Genomic DNA, 17,018 nt, shown 5'->3' on the forward strand with positions numbered 1-17,018 from the left:
ATCACATCCTGGACCTCATCACCGCCCCGGGGCTCCATCACATCCCGGAGCCTCATCACCGCCCCGGAGCCCCGTCACCGCCCCGGAGCCCCGTCACCGCCCCGGAGCCCCATCACATCCTGGACCTCATCACCACCCCGGGGCTCCATCACATCCTGGACCTCATCACCGCCCCGGGGCTCCATCACATCCCGGAGCCTCATCACCACCCCGGGGCTCCATCACATCCTGGACCTCATCACCGCCCCGGAGCTCCATCACATCCCGGACCTCATCACCACCCCAGGGCTCCATCACATCCCGGAGCCTCATCACCGCCCCGGAGCTCCATCACATCCCAGAGCCCCATCACCGCTCCGGAGCTCCATCGCTGCCCCGGAGCCCCATCACCACTCCGGAGCCCCATCACATCCCGGACCTCATCAGTGCCCCGCAGCCCCATCACCTCCCCGGGGCTCCATCACATCCCGGACCTCATCACCGCCCCGGAGCTCCATCACATCCCGGACCTCATCACTGCCCCGGAGCCCCATCACCACCCCGGGGCTCCATCCCACCCCAGGACGCTCCCGTTCCCGCTCCCGCTCCCGATCCCGGACAATAAAACCCTTCCACGGCCTCCCCGGCTGCGGCCGCTCCGCCCCGCCGGCAGGGGGCGCCCGGCGGGCGGGCGCGCATGCGCGGCGCGGGCGGAAGGGGCGGGCGCGGCACCGGCGGCACGTGAAGGTCGCGGCGCGGCGGCACCGGGAGGGACCGGGGGGACACCGGGAGCGCCATGGACGCGCCGTCCGCCGCCGGGCTGGGCGGGGCCGACCCCCAGCTTCAGCGCTTCATCGAGGTGGAGACGCAGAAGCAGCGCTTCCAGCAGCTGGTGCACCAGATGACCGAGCTCTGCTGGGTACGGGCGGCGGGCAGGGCCGCCGGCTCCGGTGACCCGGTGGCGATGGTGGGGCAAGGCGGGCTGGGAGGCCGCGCAGACCTTTGTCCCCGGGGGGGAGGAGGCTGATGGGGACAAAATGGAGCCGCCGTGGGAGCAGCCCCAGCTCCGGTGAGCACAGAGCGGGAGGGGGCGGCTCTCCGGGTACGGCGGGGCGGGGAGAGCCACGCGTGGGGAGGGGTCAGATGCGCCCGAGGGGATGAGGGAGGGTCCCGAGAGGATCAGGATCCCCAGGTGGGGGGGACGCCAGCGTGTCCGAGGGCTGGAGATGCCCAGAGGCACGGCCCCGGTGCGGGGTGGGGGGGGTCGGGCTGCGGTGCCCCCGGGACCGACGGGACCCCGCTGTGTGCAGGAGAAGTGCATGGACAAGCCGGGCCCGAAGCTGGACAGCCGGGCTGAGACGTGCTTCGTGAACTGCGTGGAGCGCTTCATCGACACGAGCCAGTTCATCCTGAACCGGCTGGAGCAGACGCAGAAGTCCAAGTCGGCCTTCTCGGAAAGCCTGTCCGACTGAGCCGGACCCAGCCCCCGCCAGGCCAGGCCCTCGCCCATGCCCACTCCTGGTCACTCCACTGCCCGAAGGAGCCAGGATCAGCTCGGGGGGTGGTTAGGATTTAATTAAATGCCAGTCTCGGGGAAGTTGCAGCCAGATGAGAGCCCACAACAGACACACGGATGCTCCACGTCGGGGTGATGTGCTGCTCCCGGCCCCGCGGGCCAGCGGCCACCTTTGTGCCAGGACCACGGTGCCATGCAGGGAGCATTTGGAATGTGCCCCCTCGGCTGAGCAGAGGGGTGCTGATCCTCGTTCCATGGGTGCTCCCAGCGCTGATGGGAAGCTCGGCTCTGGGTGAGGCCAGCCCGCGGTCGCTGCCTTAAATAGCGCTGCACAAACCAGCCCTGCTGGGCACATCCTCACCTGCCCTCGGGCACCATCGAAGGCCGGGACAGGCACCCTGAGCAAGAAGAGCATGTTGGGAACAGTGATCATCTCAGGCAGTGCCACTGCTGGAAAATACTTTCAGGCTTCCATAGGTAAATCATTCATATGGCCAAGTGACCAATTTTCACACTGCAGCACAACTCTGTCGATGCTGACTTGCTCCATTAACTGCTTTCCCTGGGTAAATGTAATAAATATTAACTGGGTCAATTTTTAATGAGATTCTCCTTTGTTCAGGTAGATCACTGCTGAGAATGGAAAATCTGGCCTTCTTGTCACTCCCTCTTCTTCCCAGTGATCCTATTTATGGCAAAATTAGTAGGAAGGGGGCATAACTGTCTTTTGGCTAGAAGGCCTTTTCTGAATTCTGAATTGTTGCTCAACTGATCTGGTCCCATGAATCAGACTTGTTTCTGGGGGAGGCTGTGGCCTTTCCTCTTCTTCCCCAGAAGGGTGACAGCTCCTCCTGTCCTCGAGAGTCACTTCTTTAGAGAGACTAAATGCAGGGAATAACTAACTGGCTGCTTTATAACCTCGTGCACCTTTACCTATGGAGGTCACTGGCGGGAGGCCTGTGGGTGTGTCTTCTGGACCTCTGGCCCCAGGACACAAAGAGGAGCTTCAAACTGGAAAAACAACCAACTACTGATCAGCTCTCCGGGAAGGCAGCAGCATTTCAGCAGTGTTCATATGCTGCAGGGCTCTGGGAAGCCTGGAGTGATACTGACAGTGGTCTGGAGCTCTACACAGGAGCCTGGTAAAGCACACAACCCATTGCAGGGGCTGCTGGACAGAGCATGTGAGCTCCTAATGTGGGTGGCTTGTAGCCAGCAGCCTTCCTGGGAACAAACTCAGGATGTGTTCAACAGCTATGCAGATGTAAACCCATGTCAGTGAGGACACAGCTGTCTAGTTATCTTTCAGATACTTACCTCAGTAGCTAAGGACTAGATTCCTGGAGTCGGTGATTCCCTCTCCTGTCCTAACTTGAGTTTCCCTGGAGCACTCACAGAGTTCTTCCTACCCCTGTGATCCTCCATGCCTTCCAGTGCTGACCCAGCTCTTGGTATAAATGTATCACTCACCACTTGGTAACTGAACAGATCAGTTTTTAATAGAATACAGGAAGCTTCATCAACCTGCACAGCAGACACTGCATGAAGAGGCTGGTCCCTCTGTAAGAGCCACAGCAGCGTGTGGCAGCACCACTGGTTTCACAGTTTGGGCTGTATTCTGTTTCTGGATGTGAATCTGTAAATAAATTCTAGCACAGTGAGCAAAAACAAGTACTTGACAGAGGAATTTTTGCATTAATACTCTCTGTACGTCACCTTTAAAGCCAGACATCCGTCTTCTCTCTGCATAACCTTAGCACCACGTTAGATCATTTTGTAACTGTTAATTCTGGTTTTAAAAAACAGTGTGAGCCTCCCCAAATGTGTGACCTGCCAAAGAGTCAGGGTTAGCACTGTGTTAGTGCTGCAGGCCTCTCTGCACAGCCAAGGTCTGGGTCCTAACAAGGGCAGATCAATTCTTCACATAGAAGAACAGTGAAGAAGCACAGGATGCCAGGAACCGGGCAGTTCCCAGGGCTCCTGTCTGTGGCCACAGGAGGCTGCTGGCCCTGTCAGCCTCCTGTTAGTGTGGTGGTGCCTGGGGCAGGCAGAGGGTAACTCACAGCTCCTGCTCCTGCAGCAGCATGTTCAGCCTTGCACTGGGAGCAGGAAGCCAGCAGTTCAGACGCTTCCTCACCTGCTTTCACTTCTCCTCCTCCTCCTCCTCCTCCTCCTCCTCTGCACTCTCAGAGCCCTTGTCCTCCGAGGGCAGCAGAGGCTGGTGCTGACAGGACTGATGTCTGTCTGCCCTGCCTGGCTGCAGGAAGAGGGGCAGGAGGTTGGGGGTGAAGGGCATGTCCCTGAAGGCGTGCAGGAGGAAGATGCCAGACACGATGGTGAGGAAGCCGCTGATGGAGCCGATGATGTTGTCCAGCACCATGTGCTGCCACTCCTTGAAGAGGATGGCTGAGCACATCATGACTGCTGTGGTGAACAGCACGTAGTAAATGGGTGTGACCACAGAGGTGTTGAAAATGTCCAGGGCTTTGTTCAGGTAGTTGATCTGGATGCTGATGCAGATCACCAGGCACACCAGGAGCACCCAACCCAGGGGTTCTTTCAGGACTGGCTTCCCAGAGAACAATTCTTTCAGGGCAATCCCCAGGCCTTTGACACAGGATACGGACAGTGAGCCAATGGCAGAGCAGACCAAAACATAAACCAGGACGTTGCTCTGCCCATAACGGGGTCCAGCCACAAAGATGAGCAGAAGGGAGCTCACCAGGACACACACAGCAAATACAATGAATCCTTGGGGAAAGAAAAATTCAAGAGCTCCATCAGAACACAGCAGCACCAGTGACAGATGCAAATGAACAGCAAGTAGAGGACAAGCAAGAAATTGCCCCATCAGCCTTTCTGGCCTCTATCTGAAGGGACCAGGGTTGGGAAGCCTGAGCAAAGCTGCAGAGACAGCAGCAGCTCCTTACAGTGTGATCACAAGTCAGGCTGTTGGGGATACAGCCTGTGCTGGGAAGGGCAGGGGCACAGCCAGGGGCAGGGGTACAGCCAGGCTCCACAGCACTAACAGAGGTGGGGGGCTTTTGACCACTCCAGCAGGAGGCCCAGGAGGGTGGCCAAAGGCTTGGGAAGCCATGGCTGAACTCTGCAGACTGCGATGGGATAAAAAGGAAAGTGCCACGTCACAGGAATGCCCTGCCAGCGCTCCCCCTAATGAGCAGCAACATCTATGTGTTACTCTGCTTTGCTCTTCTCCCTGTGCTTCCTTCCTGCATCTCTTGTAGCTTATTCTGCCATTTGTGCCATTCCCACATCATATCCTTGCAACTTGATTCATCCTCTAACATAAATACCAGGACTACCTGATCTTGGGCATAACTCCTTGAATCACTCGTTTATCTGTCTGAATTTCCTCCTCTGTCTTCTCTCAGCCATACCACTGCCATCCTTGTGTAAAGGAATTCCCTCTGCAATTCCTGGCACTGCCACAGGCCAATCTGTTCTGCTGAGAGCTGCATTTATTCCCCTGCTCCTCACTTTTTGCATCAATACTTCACAGACGGTAAAAAAACCAGCCCACTTGGTAACTGTTAATGATTCCAGTGGGGTGTGCAGAACAAGAAACAGCTCAATTACCATTTAGTTCGGTCCTTTCCAATTTATCCAAGGTGTATCTCACTGTCATTAGCCTGAAGTCAACAGGAAACCTTTTATTTTAGTACCTGGATCTTTGAGCTTCTCTGCCATTGATTCCAGGCTGGAAACCTCTTCTTCCTGTGGAGCATGGATCACCATCACAGTGGAGCCCAGGATACTCAGAATGCAGCCAATCTTCCCATGAACATTCAGCTGCTCATTCAAGAAGATGGAAGACAGAACTGCACTGAAAGAGAGAAAACAAACAAACAAAAAATCATCCGAAACCAATTAGGACAAGAAATGGATACCTGAGGGAAGAGAGCAGAGCAACTGCTTTCATCACTAAGGGCTGGTAGGTGAAGTGAGGGTGTTTCTGAGGCTGCTTACCTAACAAGGACACTTAGAGCACCCAGTGGAGTTACCAGTGTTGCAGGGGCAAAGGCATAGGCAGCGAAATTTGCAGCTTCTCCAACTCCCACTGCAAGAGAAACTCCTGTGAGCGTCAAAGTAGGAGCAATTCACCATTATACAAATTTGAGTATGGTCAGGAAAGCCTCCGTTTCCTCCTGGGCATCCTGTTTCTCTGAGGTACGTTGAGCAACCAGGGAAGAACAGCACCAGCAAGAAGAAGCAGAAGCCCCACACAGGTTCTCTTGGGAAGAGAAGGCTCAGTGTTATGCACAGGGATCCTTAGTCACATGTGCATCTACAATGAGCAGCACCCACAGGAAAGTATTTCCATAATTTCCACAAAGCTGAAAGGCATCTGTCCTTCTCCTGGAACACCTTTTACAGCTTTTTAAAGGGTAAATCAAGTACAGTTGGTTCTTAACATTGAACAGTGTAAAGTAAAGCTGCTGAAATTGCTGTAGCACTAAACCCACGGTGCTGGATGTCCCTCTATCATTACATCCTCAGGGCAGGCCACTTCAGAAGCACTTAACCCAACCCAGCTAACCAGCTCCTCAGCTCCTGCTTAGCAGGGAAACCTAGTAATGCATGAGACTTCAGAATAGTTTAGTTACAACTAGATCAACAACATCATCAGAAACTTGGATAAAACTCAACCAGTCAAACAGTAATGGTAATAAAAAAAAATGAAACCGACTGGAAACAACCACAAACACACACTTAAAAGACAAGGCTCTGGGGTGACTTAATTGTGGCCTTCTAATATGTGAAGGGAGCCTATAAGAAAGATGGAGAGAGACTTTTTACAAGGGCATGTAGTGACAGGACAAGGGGGAGTGGGTTAAAACTGAAAGAGAGTAGGTTTAGGTAACATACCAGGAAGAAATTCTTCCCTGTGAGGGTGGTGGAGCACTGGCACAGGTTGCCCAGAGAAGCTGTGGCTGCCCCATCCCTGGAAGTGTCCAAGCCCAGGTTGGACGGAGCTTGGGGCAACCTGGGATAGTGGGTGTTTCTATGGGAGGGGGTTGGAACGAGATGACCTTTAAGGTCTCCAGCAACCCAAACCATTCCGTGATCCTCTGATCAGTGTGCCTTACCACAGCCTGAGCGCGGTACTTACTGCACAGCAGCCCCGCCCACCAAAGCCACTCTCGCAGGTACGCGTGCCCTCCTTGCCCTGAGTGCGGAGGGAAAAAAAGGAGAAACCTCAGATGAAGCCGAACAAAAACTCTCGTCACGACCCTCGGGGAAGCCAGCGGGAGCAGCGCCCGGGAGCGGCCGTACCTGCCCTGGCGCGGCCGCGGCCGCACAGCCGGAGCAGCCCCTTCTTCTTCAGCACGAAGCTGCCGCCGATGAAGGCGCTGGAGGCCAGGGCCAGCCCCAGCCCCGCGCCGAACCCGGCCCCCATGGCCACCGGCACCGGCCCGGAAGAGCGGGGACGGAGCGGGACTGGAACAGCGATGGAGCGGAAGGGGCGGCGCGCCGGGCTCGGCTTCCGCGGGGCGGGCGGGGCTGGAGCGGGGCTGAGAACGGGACTGGGAACGGGAGCGGGGCGGGGGGAGGGAGGCTCTGGCAGCCGTCCTGAGCTGGGGTCTCCGTGCAGGAGTCTTGCCGAGGGCGAGGTAAGCGCGTGTTGCTGGCAGAGCTGGAGGAGGCGGGATGAGCAAGGGCAAGGACGATGCTCCGCACGAGCTCGAGAGCCAGTTCGTGCTGCGGCTGCCGCCGGTAAGAGCTCGGTCCCTCATCCCCCTCATCCCTCACCGAGTTACACCGAGCCCAGCCCGGCCTGCCGGCCAGCACCGGCTGCGGGAGGGGTTAACCAGGCAGTGAGGAAGCTGCGGGGCTGGGAAGGGATGTGGAAACAGGCTGGGTGTTTTGAGGCCTGGGTAGCCCATTCCCACCCTTGTGAACGGATTTTCCACGGCGTCCCCTAGAAAAGTGCTCCTGACACACAGAGCAGGAGGCTCAGAGACAACGAGAGGATTTGGGAGGGCATTTCTGTAAAGGTAGAGCTTTAACAAGTACCGGCTCTTTAGTTGCTGTGGCTGTAACTGCGCTTGTTGCTGTTTGTTAGGTGCTTAAAGCTGAGACTCTGGCGCCCAGCGACAGGATGATAAACTAAAGCACAAGAAGTTCCACCTCAATATGAGGAAGAACTTCTTTCCACTGAGAGTGGCAGAGCGCTGAAACAGCTGGCCAGGGAGGTTATGGAATCTCCCTCTCTGGAGACATCCCAAACCCACCTGGACACCTTCTTGTGTCACCTGCTCTGGGTGACCCTGCCTTGCCAGGGGGGTTGGACTGGATGATCTCTTCTTCCAGCCCCGGTTATTCTGGGATTCTGTGAGACTGTGCCCTGCTGAGACCACAAGGGCTTGGTGAGGGGAGCTGTAACTCCCCACAGTGCTGTGGAGCTCTGGCAGGTGTCTCTGTCAGGGACCCCGCACCACTGTCACAGCTGTGTCGTGCCAGGGGTATGGAGAGCACCGGGCATAGCAGAGCCACAGGTGGTGTTGGGAGGAGGATGCAGTTCACTGTGGCTCTTGCAGCTGCTGTCCAGCATGTGGATGGCAGGTGTTTAAAGCTGGGTAGGTTGGGCAGAAGCCTTTGGTAATTCTTGGAGGAAGCACACCCGCTCCTGAAGAATTCCCTTCTCAGGAATATGCCTCCACCGTACGGCGAGCAGTCCAGTCTGGGAATGTCAACCTGAAGGACAGGCTCACCATTGAACTGCACGGTGAGTGAGCAGGACCAGGGCATCTGGTCCAGGCACCTCTGCCTGTCCACAGGTGAAGCTGTGCCACTTGTACGTGTTGTCCTGTGAAGTTCTGCTGCCCAGGGCTGTATTGCCTAGGGTGGCTGTTGAGCCACAGCACTGACCTGTCCCCTGCTCTCCCCAGCGGACGGGCGCCATGGGATTGTCCGTGTGGACCGGGTGCCACTGGCAGCCAAGCTGGTGGATCTGCCCTGCATCATCGAGAGCTTAAAAACCATTGACAAGAAAACCTTCTACAAGACAGCAGATATTTGCCAGGTAGGAGCTGTCCTTCTCTCCTGCACAAACAGCTTAATTTGTTGGTCTCCTCTCCAGGAAAACCCTTGTACACGTTGGCAACTGGACACCCATTATAACATGGGTGTATACGTTATTCCTGTGTCTCACAGTATTAGCAGTTTAAAATTCCCCATTCCACTTGGTGTTTAGACACCTCATTCCTAAAGTGTGGAATGTGATTGTCCTTGTGACAGCTTAACTGCTGCTGTGTCCAGCTGAGCTGGGGGTGTGTCTCCCACACCCTGAGCCCCTGAATCCCTTTGGCTCACAGCATTCAGTGGGCAGTCACTGTTCCTTTGTGTGGGGATTCCAGATGCTCGTTTGCACTGTGGATGGTGATCTCTACCCACCTTTGGAAGAGCAAACCGTGAGCACTGACCCCAAGGCAAACAAGAAGAAGGACAAGGACAGAGAGAAGAAATTCATATGGAACCATGGCAGTGAGTAGAGGCTGTGCCAAGCCCCTCCACCCCACTACCCTGCATCTGAGCAGGGTGCTCACAGCTGCCAGGTACTGGCTGTGCTGCTGCTCCTTTCCAGGGCTCTCTCTGTTGCTGAAGGGATCTTCTCCCTTCTGACACGTGCTTCTCTCACTGAGCCATCTGCCTGACACATGAAATCTGTTCCCTCTATCACAGTCACTCTTCCCCTGAAAAATGTACGGAAGCGGCGATTCCGGAAGACAGCTAAGAAGAAGGTGAGTTGCTTCTCACACAGATGTAGATGAAATACCCAAGGGATAGGAAGGCAGAGACATTAGAGCTGTAACTGTGACTGGTCCAGAAGCCATGTGTTTTCTTAATATTTGTTCATGTTTCCTTGCCTGAGATGAGGGTGAGGGGAGGGTAGTAGATTTAAACACCTCTGTGGGTGCTTCCTCTGTATTTTCCAAGATGCTCCTGAGAGGAAAATCCTCTGTGCAGAGTACTGCTGGACCTCATTCCTGCGGCTGCCTTGCCACAGCACATCTCTTCCTGCTCATAGAGGAGAAAGGAAGGAAGACTCACATGGAAATGAGGCTTCACTCATTCCTGCTTTCCCAGCTTAAATCTTCTCTTTATGCAGGGCCCCTTCCCTTCCCCAAATAGTACCACTGTCACTTCAGCTGGGGGAGTGACAACAGATGGAGCTCAGAGATTGTCTCTGTGCATATGCACAAGCCAGGCAAGGTGTTGGGGAGATGAAGCACCCTGAGGCTGGGAAGACTTGTTCTTCTGTCCTTTGCAGTTTCTGAGAACAGGATTGAGTGTGATTCTGCATGACATTTGGGAAACAAATTACTTGAGACACTTGTAGCCCACAGGAGAGATTTGATATCACTGCAGTAAAATTCCTGACTAATTTAAAAGTGAAAAAATTAAGCCTTCTTTTGAGTGGGATGGGAAGGAGTTGAGCTGAGTTGACCGTCAACACCTCAAGGACTTTTTGCATACACACAGAAAGTCTTATGAAATAAGTAGTATAAGCAGAAAAGTGAGAGCACTCAACCTACCAAGGTACAAAAAAGATTGGGGGTTTTTTTGGGGGGTGCATAAATTACTTCACAGTTAAATATGAGCAAATGCTGAGCAGAAGGCAGAAGATCAGAAAGCCTTGAAACAGTGCTCTATCCAGAGGTGGAGGCTTGGAGTTGGCCAGCACCAGCAGCATGCACACGGTGTTTAACAGTGTCTCTGTTCTCTTTCCCCTCTCTGGCCCAGTATATCGAGTCTCCTGATGTGGAAAAAGAGGTGAAGCGTCTCCTGAGCACAGATGCTGAAGCTGTCAGTGTCCGTATCCTTTTAGTGGGAAAAAAGCTCAAGAGTAGGACAGGACATGTGTGTGACCTGGGGGTTCTGGAAAGAACAAGTTGAGCTTTGTGTGGGTGTGGGACACTGGGAGATAAACTCACAAGAGGCACTGAAGTTTTGGAGCTTCATCTTTGCCTTGTTCAAAGCTTATTGTTTCGTCAAGGTGGCCTTTCTTATGGGCTGTACTGTTGTACTGAGCAGGAACTGAAATAGTAGAGGAGAAGTCATCAAAAAAGAGATCTGGGATGTTTCATCCTGGGTATCTATAGGTACAAGGCCAGACTGGTTGGAGTGGCAGTGATCTGCCACTTTTAGCCTCTTCCATCACACTGCATCTTCCATGTTCCTCTTTTTCCCTTGACTCACCTGTTCTTGCTGTCAGGCTGGGAAGTCATTGCTGAAGACGAAACAAAAGAAGTAGACAACCATGGTTCACTCACCAGCCTGGACATCTCCTCCCCAGGGATGTCAGGGCATAAGCAAGGCCATGGCTCCTCAGGTGCAGTGGGGAAGGCTGTTTTATTTCTAGATGTGGTTCCTGGCAAGCAAAGGGCGCTGGCAGGTCATCAGCTGTGTTTTATCTCTTTTGCCCCCACATAGAACATGATGAACTGCGGGAGATATTTAATGATATCAGCAGCAGCAGTGAGGATGAAGATGAGAGGGATCATCACGATGATGAAGACCTGAACATCATGGACACTGAGGAAGACTTGGAGAGACAACTGCAGGACAAGCTGAATGAGTCTGATGGGCAGCAGCAGGAGAATGAGGGGTCCAACCAGATCGGTGAGTGACCAGCAGAGCATGGCAGAATTGTTGGCGTGCCAGGCAGGCTGTGCTTCCCAGCTCTAGTGCTGCTCTGGCTCTGAGCTCACTCTCCCTTCCAGCCATGGGCATCCAGAAACAGATTGACAACCTGAAAAGTAAACTCCAGGAGACTCAAGACAGGAGGAAGCGCCAGGAAGATCTCATCATGAAAGTGGAGAACCTTGCCCTCAAGGTGAGAGCTCTCCCAGGGTCTCTCCAAACCTGCTTAACACTGGCTTGCCATTAGATCCAGCAGGCTGATTTGGAGAAGCCAGGAGGCTTTGCCTGCTGGGTTAAAAATAGCTGTAGTGTGGCCATGCACACTGCAGCATCTCCCCATGGAGGCAAAGCAATCTGTGAAACTGGAGGAGATGAGGGGGTGGTTGTCAAAGCACCGTTTGACACATAGCAGCACCCATTCTGTTGAGAACACACTGGTAACTGTGGTCTCCGTGTTTGTCTCTGCAGACCCGTCTCCAGGCCGTGCTGGATGAGTTCAAGCAGCAGGAAGAGCGTGAGAAACAGCAGGTGAGGAAACTCCCACAGTGGAGTGGGAGGTGGTGGGGAACGACACTGTTCTAGGTTTGGCCTGACAGAGTTCCCCGAATCTTCTGCCACAGCAGCTGCTGTGAACTCCAGTGGTACAGGTCAGGTGGGGTTGTACCTCATCTGTAGTTGCATGGAGCTTCCCAAGGCAGAAGGAGATACAAGGAGTAGGATTGACTGCAGCCTTCCTTCTGGAGGAGACAAAACATGTCCAGTCAGCGGTCCAGAGCTGCCAAGATTGCTGCCTGGGGTAAAGCATGACACACAAACCTGTCAGCACTCATGTACCAGGAGGGCAGTGGCTGTAGGGTTGTGGCAGATTTCCTGCCTGGGCAGCTCTGTTCCAGCCAGGTACCAAGGCAGGAGGTTCTCACTCAGATCTCTGTGGGCAGTGCCAATTCTGTCCCAGAGGAGCCCAAGCACAGCTCCAGGCAATGCACAGACAGAGCAGCCACTGGTGTGGGTAGAAGATGTGCAGGAGCACAAAAGTCCTGGGGCTGCCCAGAGTCCCAGATGTGCCTTACTGTAACATATCACTCTCTCTTCCCAGATGGCATCCCTGCAGGAGCAGCTGGAGTCCCTCATGGAGAAGTGAGGAGTGGGCCTGGCTCTGTGAGCAGAGCTGGAAGTGGTGGTGGCCTGCCATGCTGAAGCCTTTGCTTTATCACACACTTCTGCTGCCAGATGTGCTGCTGAGCAGTGGTAGAGGGTCCATGTCCAGAGCTGATTTCACATCCACTGTGCTGGGTTTGGCTGGTGGAGCTAAAGAATTGGACTATGGCTACGAGAGCAGCCAAAACAACAGATTTACTGTAAAGAGTCAGCACTGGCCTCCCCGGGACAGCACCGTGCTGGTTTCTGCATCTTACTGAGCCAGGGGCTTGATGGGCTGTGGCCTGGTAGGAGTTTGTTCTTGTGTTTGAAGAATGCTTATATGTGCAAACCAAACTCAATAAAGTTTCCTTTTCAACCCTGGTCTGTTCCTTTGTGGTCTCCCAACCACCCAGCCCCTGGCAGGGAGCCATGCCTGGGCGCCTTTGGTGGGGCACCGCTGGGCTCCTTCCCCAAAGTGCTCTTGGTGGAGCTGGGTTAAAAGTGCTGTCACTCAGTGGGAGGAACGAGGCCCTCCTGATCAGGGAGTTCGTGTAATTCCTCAGAGACTATGCAGGCAAATCCCAGATTAACCTGACAGGGTGGGAAGAGGATTAGAAGGGCGGTTACAGAAAGCAACGGAGGACACCAGGGGCTTCAGTGAGTGTGTCCTAGTGGGGACACCCCTCTCACAACCCAAGGGCAGAGGAAGAAGGCTCTGCCCCAGCACAGAAAGGAAAAGGTCAGCAGAGGCCTTGGAAGATGATGTGTATGTCCAGATAGTGAAGAAAGAGACACCTAAGGAAGACGTGGAGCTCTAGAAGGGCCAGAGCGTGCTGGGGTGTGTGTGATCTGTGAGCAGCCATGGAGGAAACCTACCTGCTGAATGTGGAAGGGGTCAAAAAGAAGATTCTGCACGGAGGCCAAGGGGAGCTGCCAAAGTTGCAGGATGGGAGCAAGGTAAATTGTCTGGGTGGTTGTTCCTCCAGAGCCCTGGGAGAGGGAGTGGGTCTGGCATCCCTGCCCATCATGGTGCACAAGCCCAGCTCCAGGTCTGGGGAACAGTGAGAGCCCTCACAACACGTGTGCAGGAGGGGCTGGTTTGGGCACAGGCAGCCACGCTTCTCACAGTGACAGCTGGCAGTGCCCACGGCCTCACCCTGCACTGGGCCTGTGACATCTCCCCATGGCGCCATTAGAGCTCAGCAGCCCCATTGGGTTGCTGAAATCTGCCTTTCCTGCCATGTGCCAAGGAGGAGTGGGATGTGCCAAGGGGTTGCTCCTGGGAGATTCCCCAGCCTTTGAGCACTCTGGGTTCCACCAGGTCCTGGTGCACACTCCGAGAACACCCTCTGGGTTATAAAGGGGAATCCACAGGGAGAAGCAAGACATAGCATAGATGGATGTTAAGAGATTCAACCATCTGCTGGCTGTCTTAAGTAGGCAAGAGGCACAATCTCCTGCTGTGGGGGGAGAGCTGCCAGTCAGACCAGCACAGTGCTGGGAGCAGGCTTGACCCCACAGCTGAGGTCATCGTAGCTACTGAGGGGACTCTGACCACTGGGCTCTCTCTGGGGCAGTTCACCTTCCACTTCCAGACGCTGAAGGATGACTTTGAGCGGACAGTGATCGATGACAGCCGGGAAGCTGGCATGCCCATGGAGATCATCGTGGGCAAGATGTTCAAGCTGGAGATCTGGGAGACGCTGCTCAGCTCCATGAGGATTGGGGAGGTGGCAGAGTTCTGGTGTGACATCATTGTGAGTGAGGGGCCCATAGATGCCCACTCCCCCCCTTCCTGCAGAGCGAGGGCACAGCACCATGCTTCCCAGAGATGCTCCGACCTTGTCTGGTGCAAACATGGGATGTCACTTGGCCTCAGCACCAGGGGGGCTGCCCCAGACAAGGGGGTGCAGATGGTCCCTCAGGGCTGAGCGGGGTGCTCCCTCTCCTTGCAGCACACAGGCATGTATGCCCTGGTCTCCAGGGGCATGCGGAGGATCGCGGAGGGACGGGACCCCCTGGAAGGCCAGAAGCACCGCTGTGGCATGGGCAACATGTTTGACTACCACAGCACGGGCTACGATGACCTGGACGAGCTGCAGCGGACACCACAGCCTCTCATCTTCATCATGGAGCTGTTCCGGGTAAGGGGGATGGCAGGGAAGGCTGCCAGAGCGGGAAGAGCTGGGACAGGCCACTCAGAGCTCCTCCTGCCTGTGCAGGTGGAGGACCCCTCGGCGTACAAACGGGACACCTGGGCCATGAGCAAGGAGGAGAAGCTGGCAGCAGTGCCTGTGCTGCACAGCGAGGGCAACCGCCTCGTCCTGCGCAGGGAGTTCGCGCAGGCGGCAGCCAAGTACCAGGAGGCTGTCATCTGCCTCAGGAACCTCCAGGCCAAGGTGAGCAGGACCAACACCTCCCCAGCCCTGCCTGGGTCACCCCTCAAAGTGCTTCCCTGTGTGCCTTGGGTGCCTGGGATGGGGTGGACACAGCCACGAACGGCCCTGTGTTGCTCGCGGGGCAGGAGAAGCCGTGGGAGGATGGCTGGCTGAAGCTGGAGAGCCTGGTCACGCCGCTGGTGCTCAACTACTGCCAGTGCCAGCTGGAGCTCGGCGAGTACTACGAGGTGCTGGAGCACACCACGGAGCTTCTCCAGAAGCACAATGGTACCTGTGCCCTGCATCCCAACCCCTGCTGTCCCCAAGGCTCCCAGGGACTCCATCCTCTGAATCCCCCATCTGTGACAATGCTCATCCCGTGTCCCTCTGCCTGTGACAGTACCTATGTCACCTAGATCCCCACGTCCTAGTTCACCCTGCCCATGACACTGCTCATGTCCTTGGTTTCCCCAGCCCACCACACGATACTGCCCCTTTCCACGACTTCTCTTCTCCCCTGGCAGACAACGCCAAGGCCTATTTCAAGCGGGCGAAGGCCCACGCTGCTGTCTGGAACGAGCGGGAGGCACGGGAGGACTTCCAGCGCGTGGCTCACCTCGACCCCTCCATGGCGGCTGCAGTGAAGAAGGAGCTGAAACAGCTGGGGGAGAGGATGAGGAAGAAGCACGTGGAGGATCGGAAGCGCTACCAGGGCCTCTTCCAGTCGTCCCAGGGTCTGAAGGCCCGTGAGGGGCGGGAGAGCAGGGAGGTGGGTGATGGGGCACCTCAGGGTGAGGCTGGGGTCCAGGACAGCCCTGGGCAGGGGGAGCAGGGTGCTGAGACTGAAGTAACAGGACAACCAGGGGCTCTGGAAGCAGAACAAGGGACCCCCAGGGCTGAGGGTGAAGGGGCAGCACCAGGAGGAGAAGCCCGGGGAGAGCCTGTGGGAGAAGAGGTGGAAGGGAGGGATTGGACAGCAGTGGAGGAAGAAGTAAACCTGGGCACCTGTGGGGCAAAGTCAGAGAGCCTGGGAACAGAGGAGGAAGGTGAGGAAGAGGAAGAGAAGGGAGAGGAAGAAGAGGAGGAAGAAAAGGAAGAAAAAGAGGAGAGCAAAGAGGAAAAGGTGGAGAGGGGGGCAGAGGAAGAAGATGAGAAATTAAAAGAGGGTGAAGAAGTGGAAAAGGAAGAGGAAAAGGAAGAGGAAAAGGAAGAGGAAAAGGAAGAGGAAAAGGAAGAGGAAAAGGAAGAGGAAAAGGAAGAGGAAAAGGAAGAGGAAAAGGAAGAGGAAAAGGAAGAGGAAAAGGAAGAGGCAGTAGCGAAAGGGAAAGTGGAGAAGGACAAAGAGAAAGAGAGTCTACCAGCAAAACTGGGAAAGCCTGAAGCAGGGCAATGTGGGACAACAGGGGAGACAAAGGCAGCAGGGCTAGTGCAGGGCTTGGAGCAAGGAGCCAGTGGAGCAGAGGGAGCTGGCACAGGGAATGAGGCCCAGGCTCAGCCAAAGAGAACCCCAGAGCTGGGGGCTCCCAGCGAGGGGCTGGGTTCAGCTGAGGGGCCCCCAGGGCTGGAGGATAAAACATCTGGGGAGGCTCTGGAAGAGGTGAGCTGCAGGGAGCAAGGAGCAGGCAGTGGACAAGAAAATTCTGGGGAAGGCAACATCCCACCAGAGAGCTTCACCTCTGGGGAAGATGAGGAGCTGGGTGGAGGGGCAGAAATACCCTCCTGCTCCATAGCAGCCAGAGAAGGGGGTGCTGCATCCCTGGAGCAACGCAGCAAAGAGCAGGGCCATGACCAGCCCTGAGCAGGGTCAGTCACCCCTGCTTGGGGAAACAACTGCCAGGCCACTGACAAAAAGGCACAGCACAGCCAGCAGGGCTCCTGTACCCTGAGAAGGAGCACCGGGGCTGGGGACTGGCCCGGCAGTGACACGGGAACAATGCTGTCCTCACCCTGCCACCGCCGGGCCCACCAGCCCCACTGTGCAGCAGCGCCCGCCGCACCCCTGCCCCGACTCCCCGGCTCCAGCGCCTTTCAGCTGGGCGCCACCGAGCTTTGCTGGCTGAGAAATAAAAGCTCTTCCCTGGCACCATGGGCTGGATTTGTTCCTGAACGTGACCAGCTTCCCTGATGACATTCCACACCTCCTGCCTTGCCCTGGAGCCCATGGCACAGGGATGGGGCAGCTGGTGCTGCTCTTGAGAGGAGTGATTAAGGAGGCTGCATGCCACCCCCCTTAAGCTCCTGAATCTCTCCTGCATGAGTGTCCCCAAACTTCCCTGCAGTGGCACTGTGACAGGCCTTTTCCCAGCAGTGCCAGCCCTTCCAGGCAGGGGTGAGAGCAG

The 17,018-nt window shown here is 55.7% G+C and overlaps 4 protein-coding genes across 4 annotated transcripts; 3 read left to right on the forward strand and 1 right to left on the reverse strand.

Annotated features, from left to right (window-relative positions):
• The first annotated feature begins 703 nt into the window (after positions 1–703).
• On the forward strand, positions 704–2,097 carry TIMM8A (translocase of inner mitochondrial membrane 8A). The gene is made up of 2 exons (XM_082289344.1): positions 704–898; positions 1,290–2,097. The coding sequence occupies exons 1-2, from the start codon at positions 776–778 to the stop codon at positions 1,449–1,451; spliced, it is 285 nt and encodes a 94-aa protein (XP_082145470.1). The 5' UTR covers positions 704–775; the 3' UTR covers positions 1,452–2,097.
• A 1,341-nt stretch (positions 2,098–3,438) lies between these two features.
• Positions 3,439–6,914, reverse strand: LOC309577373 (magnesium transporter NIPA2-like; the record flags this gene model as incomplete). The annotated part of the gene is made up of 5 exons (XM_082289343.1): positions 3,439–4,246; positions 5,179–5,339; positions 5,483–5,573; positions 6,627–6,683; positions 6,791–6,914. 5 exons carry the CDS (start codon positions 6,912–6,914, stop codon positions 3,639–3,641), a joined length of 1,041 nt encoding a protein of 346 aa, XP_082145469.1. The 3' UTR covers positions 3,439–3,638.
• A 165-nt stretch (positions 6,915–7,079) lies between these two features.
• TAF7L (TATA-box binding protein associated factor 7 like) lies at positions 7,080–12,677 on the forward strand. Its single transcript, XM_082289158.1, has 11 exons — positions 7,080–7,231; positions 8,165–8,243; positions 8,407–8,540; positions 8,875–9,001; positions 9,200–9,258; positions 10,262–10,334; positions 10,734–10,850; positions 10,952–11,140; positions 11,242–11,354; positions 11,630–11,689; positions 12,258–12,677. Exons 1-11 carry the CDS (start codon positions 7,166–7,168, stop codon positions 12,300–12,302), a joined length of 1,062 nt encoding a protein of 353 aa, XP_082145284.1. The 5' UTR covers positions 7,080–7,165; the 3' UTR covers positions 12,303–12,677.
• A 485-nt stretch (positions 12,678–13,162) lies between these two features.
• LOC309577588 (aryl-hydrocarbon-interacting protein-like 1) lies at positions 13,163–16,477 on the forward strand (the record flags this gene model as incomplete). The annotated part of the gene is made up of 7 exons (XM_082289717.1): positions 13,163–13,258; positions 13,879–14,058; positions 14,257–14,445; positions 14,524–14,700; positions 14,826–14,967; positions 15,204–15,845; positions 16,065–16,477. 7 exons carry the CDS (start codon positions 13,163–13,165, stop codon positions 16,475–16,477), a joined length of 1,839 nt encoding a protein of 612 aa, XP_082145843.1.
• Positions 16,478–17,018: the final 541 nt, after the last annotated feature.

This window comes from Coloeus monedula (assembly GCF_965178545.1).
Source record: "Coloeus monedula genome assembly, chromosome: 12".
Taxonomy (NCBI): Eukaryota; Metazoa; Chordata; class Aves; order Passeriformes; family Corvidae; genus Coloeus; species Coloeus monedula.

Bases quoted from the DNA above. Each gene is read 5' to 3' on its own strand.
- TAF7L (XM_082289158.1), top strand. From the start codon at position 7,166: ATGAGCAAGGGCAAGGACGATGCTCCGCACGAGCTCGAGAGCCAGTTC. The intron at 7,232-8,164 runs GTAAGAGCTCGG...TTCCCTTCTCAG, and splicing joins TCGTGCTGCGGCTGCCGCCG to GAATATGCCTCCACCGTACG. The intron at 8,244-8,406 runs GTGAGTGAGCAG...TGCTCTCCCCAG, and splicing joins GCTCACCATTGAACTGCACG to CGGACGGGCGCCATGGGATT.
- TIMM8A (XM_082289344.1), top strand. From the start codon at position 776: ATGGACGCGCCGTCCGCCGCCGGGCTGGGCGGGGCCGACCCCCAGCTT. The intron at 899-1,289 runs GTACGGGCGGCG...CGCTGTGTGCAG, and splicing joins AGATGACCGAGCTCTGCTGG to GAGAAGTGCATGGACAAGCC.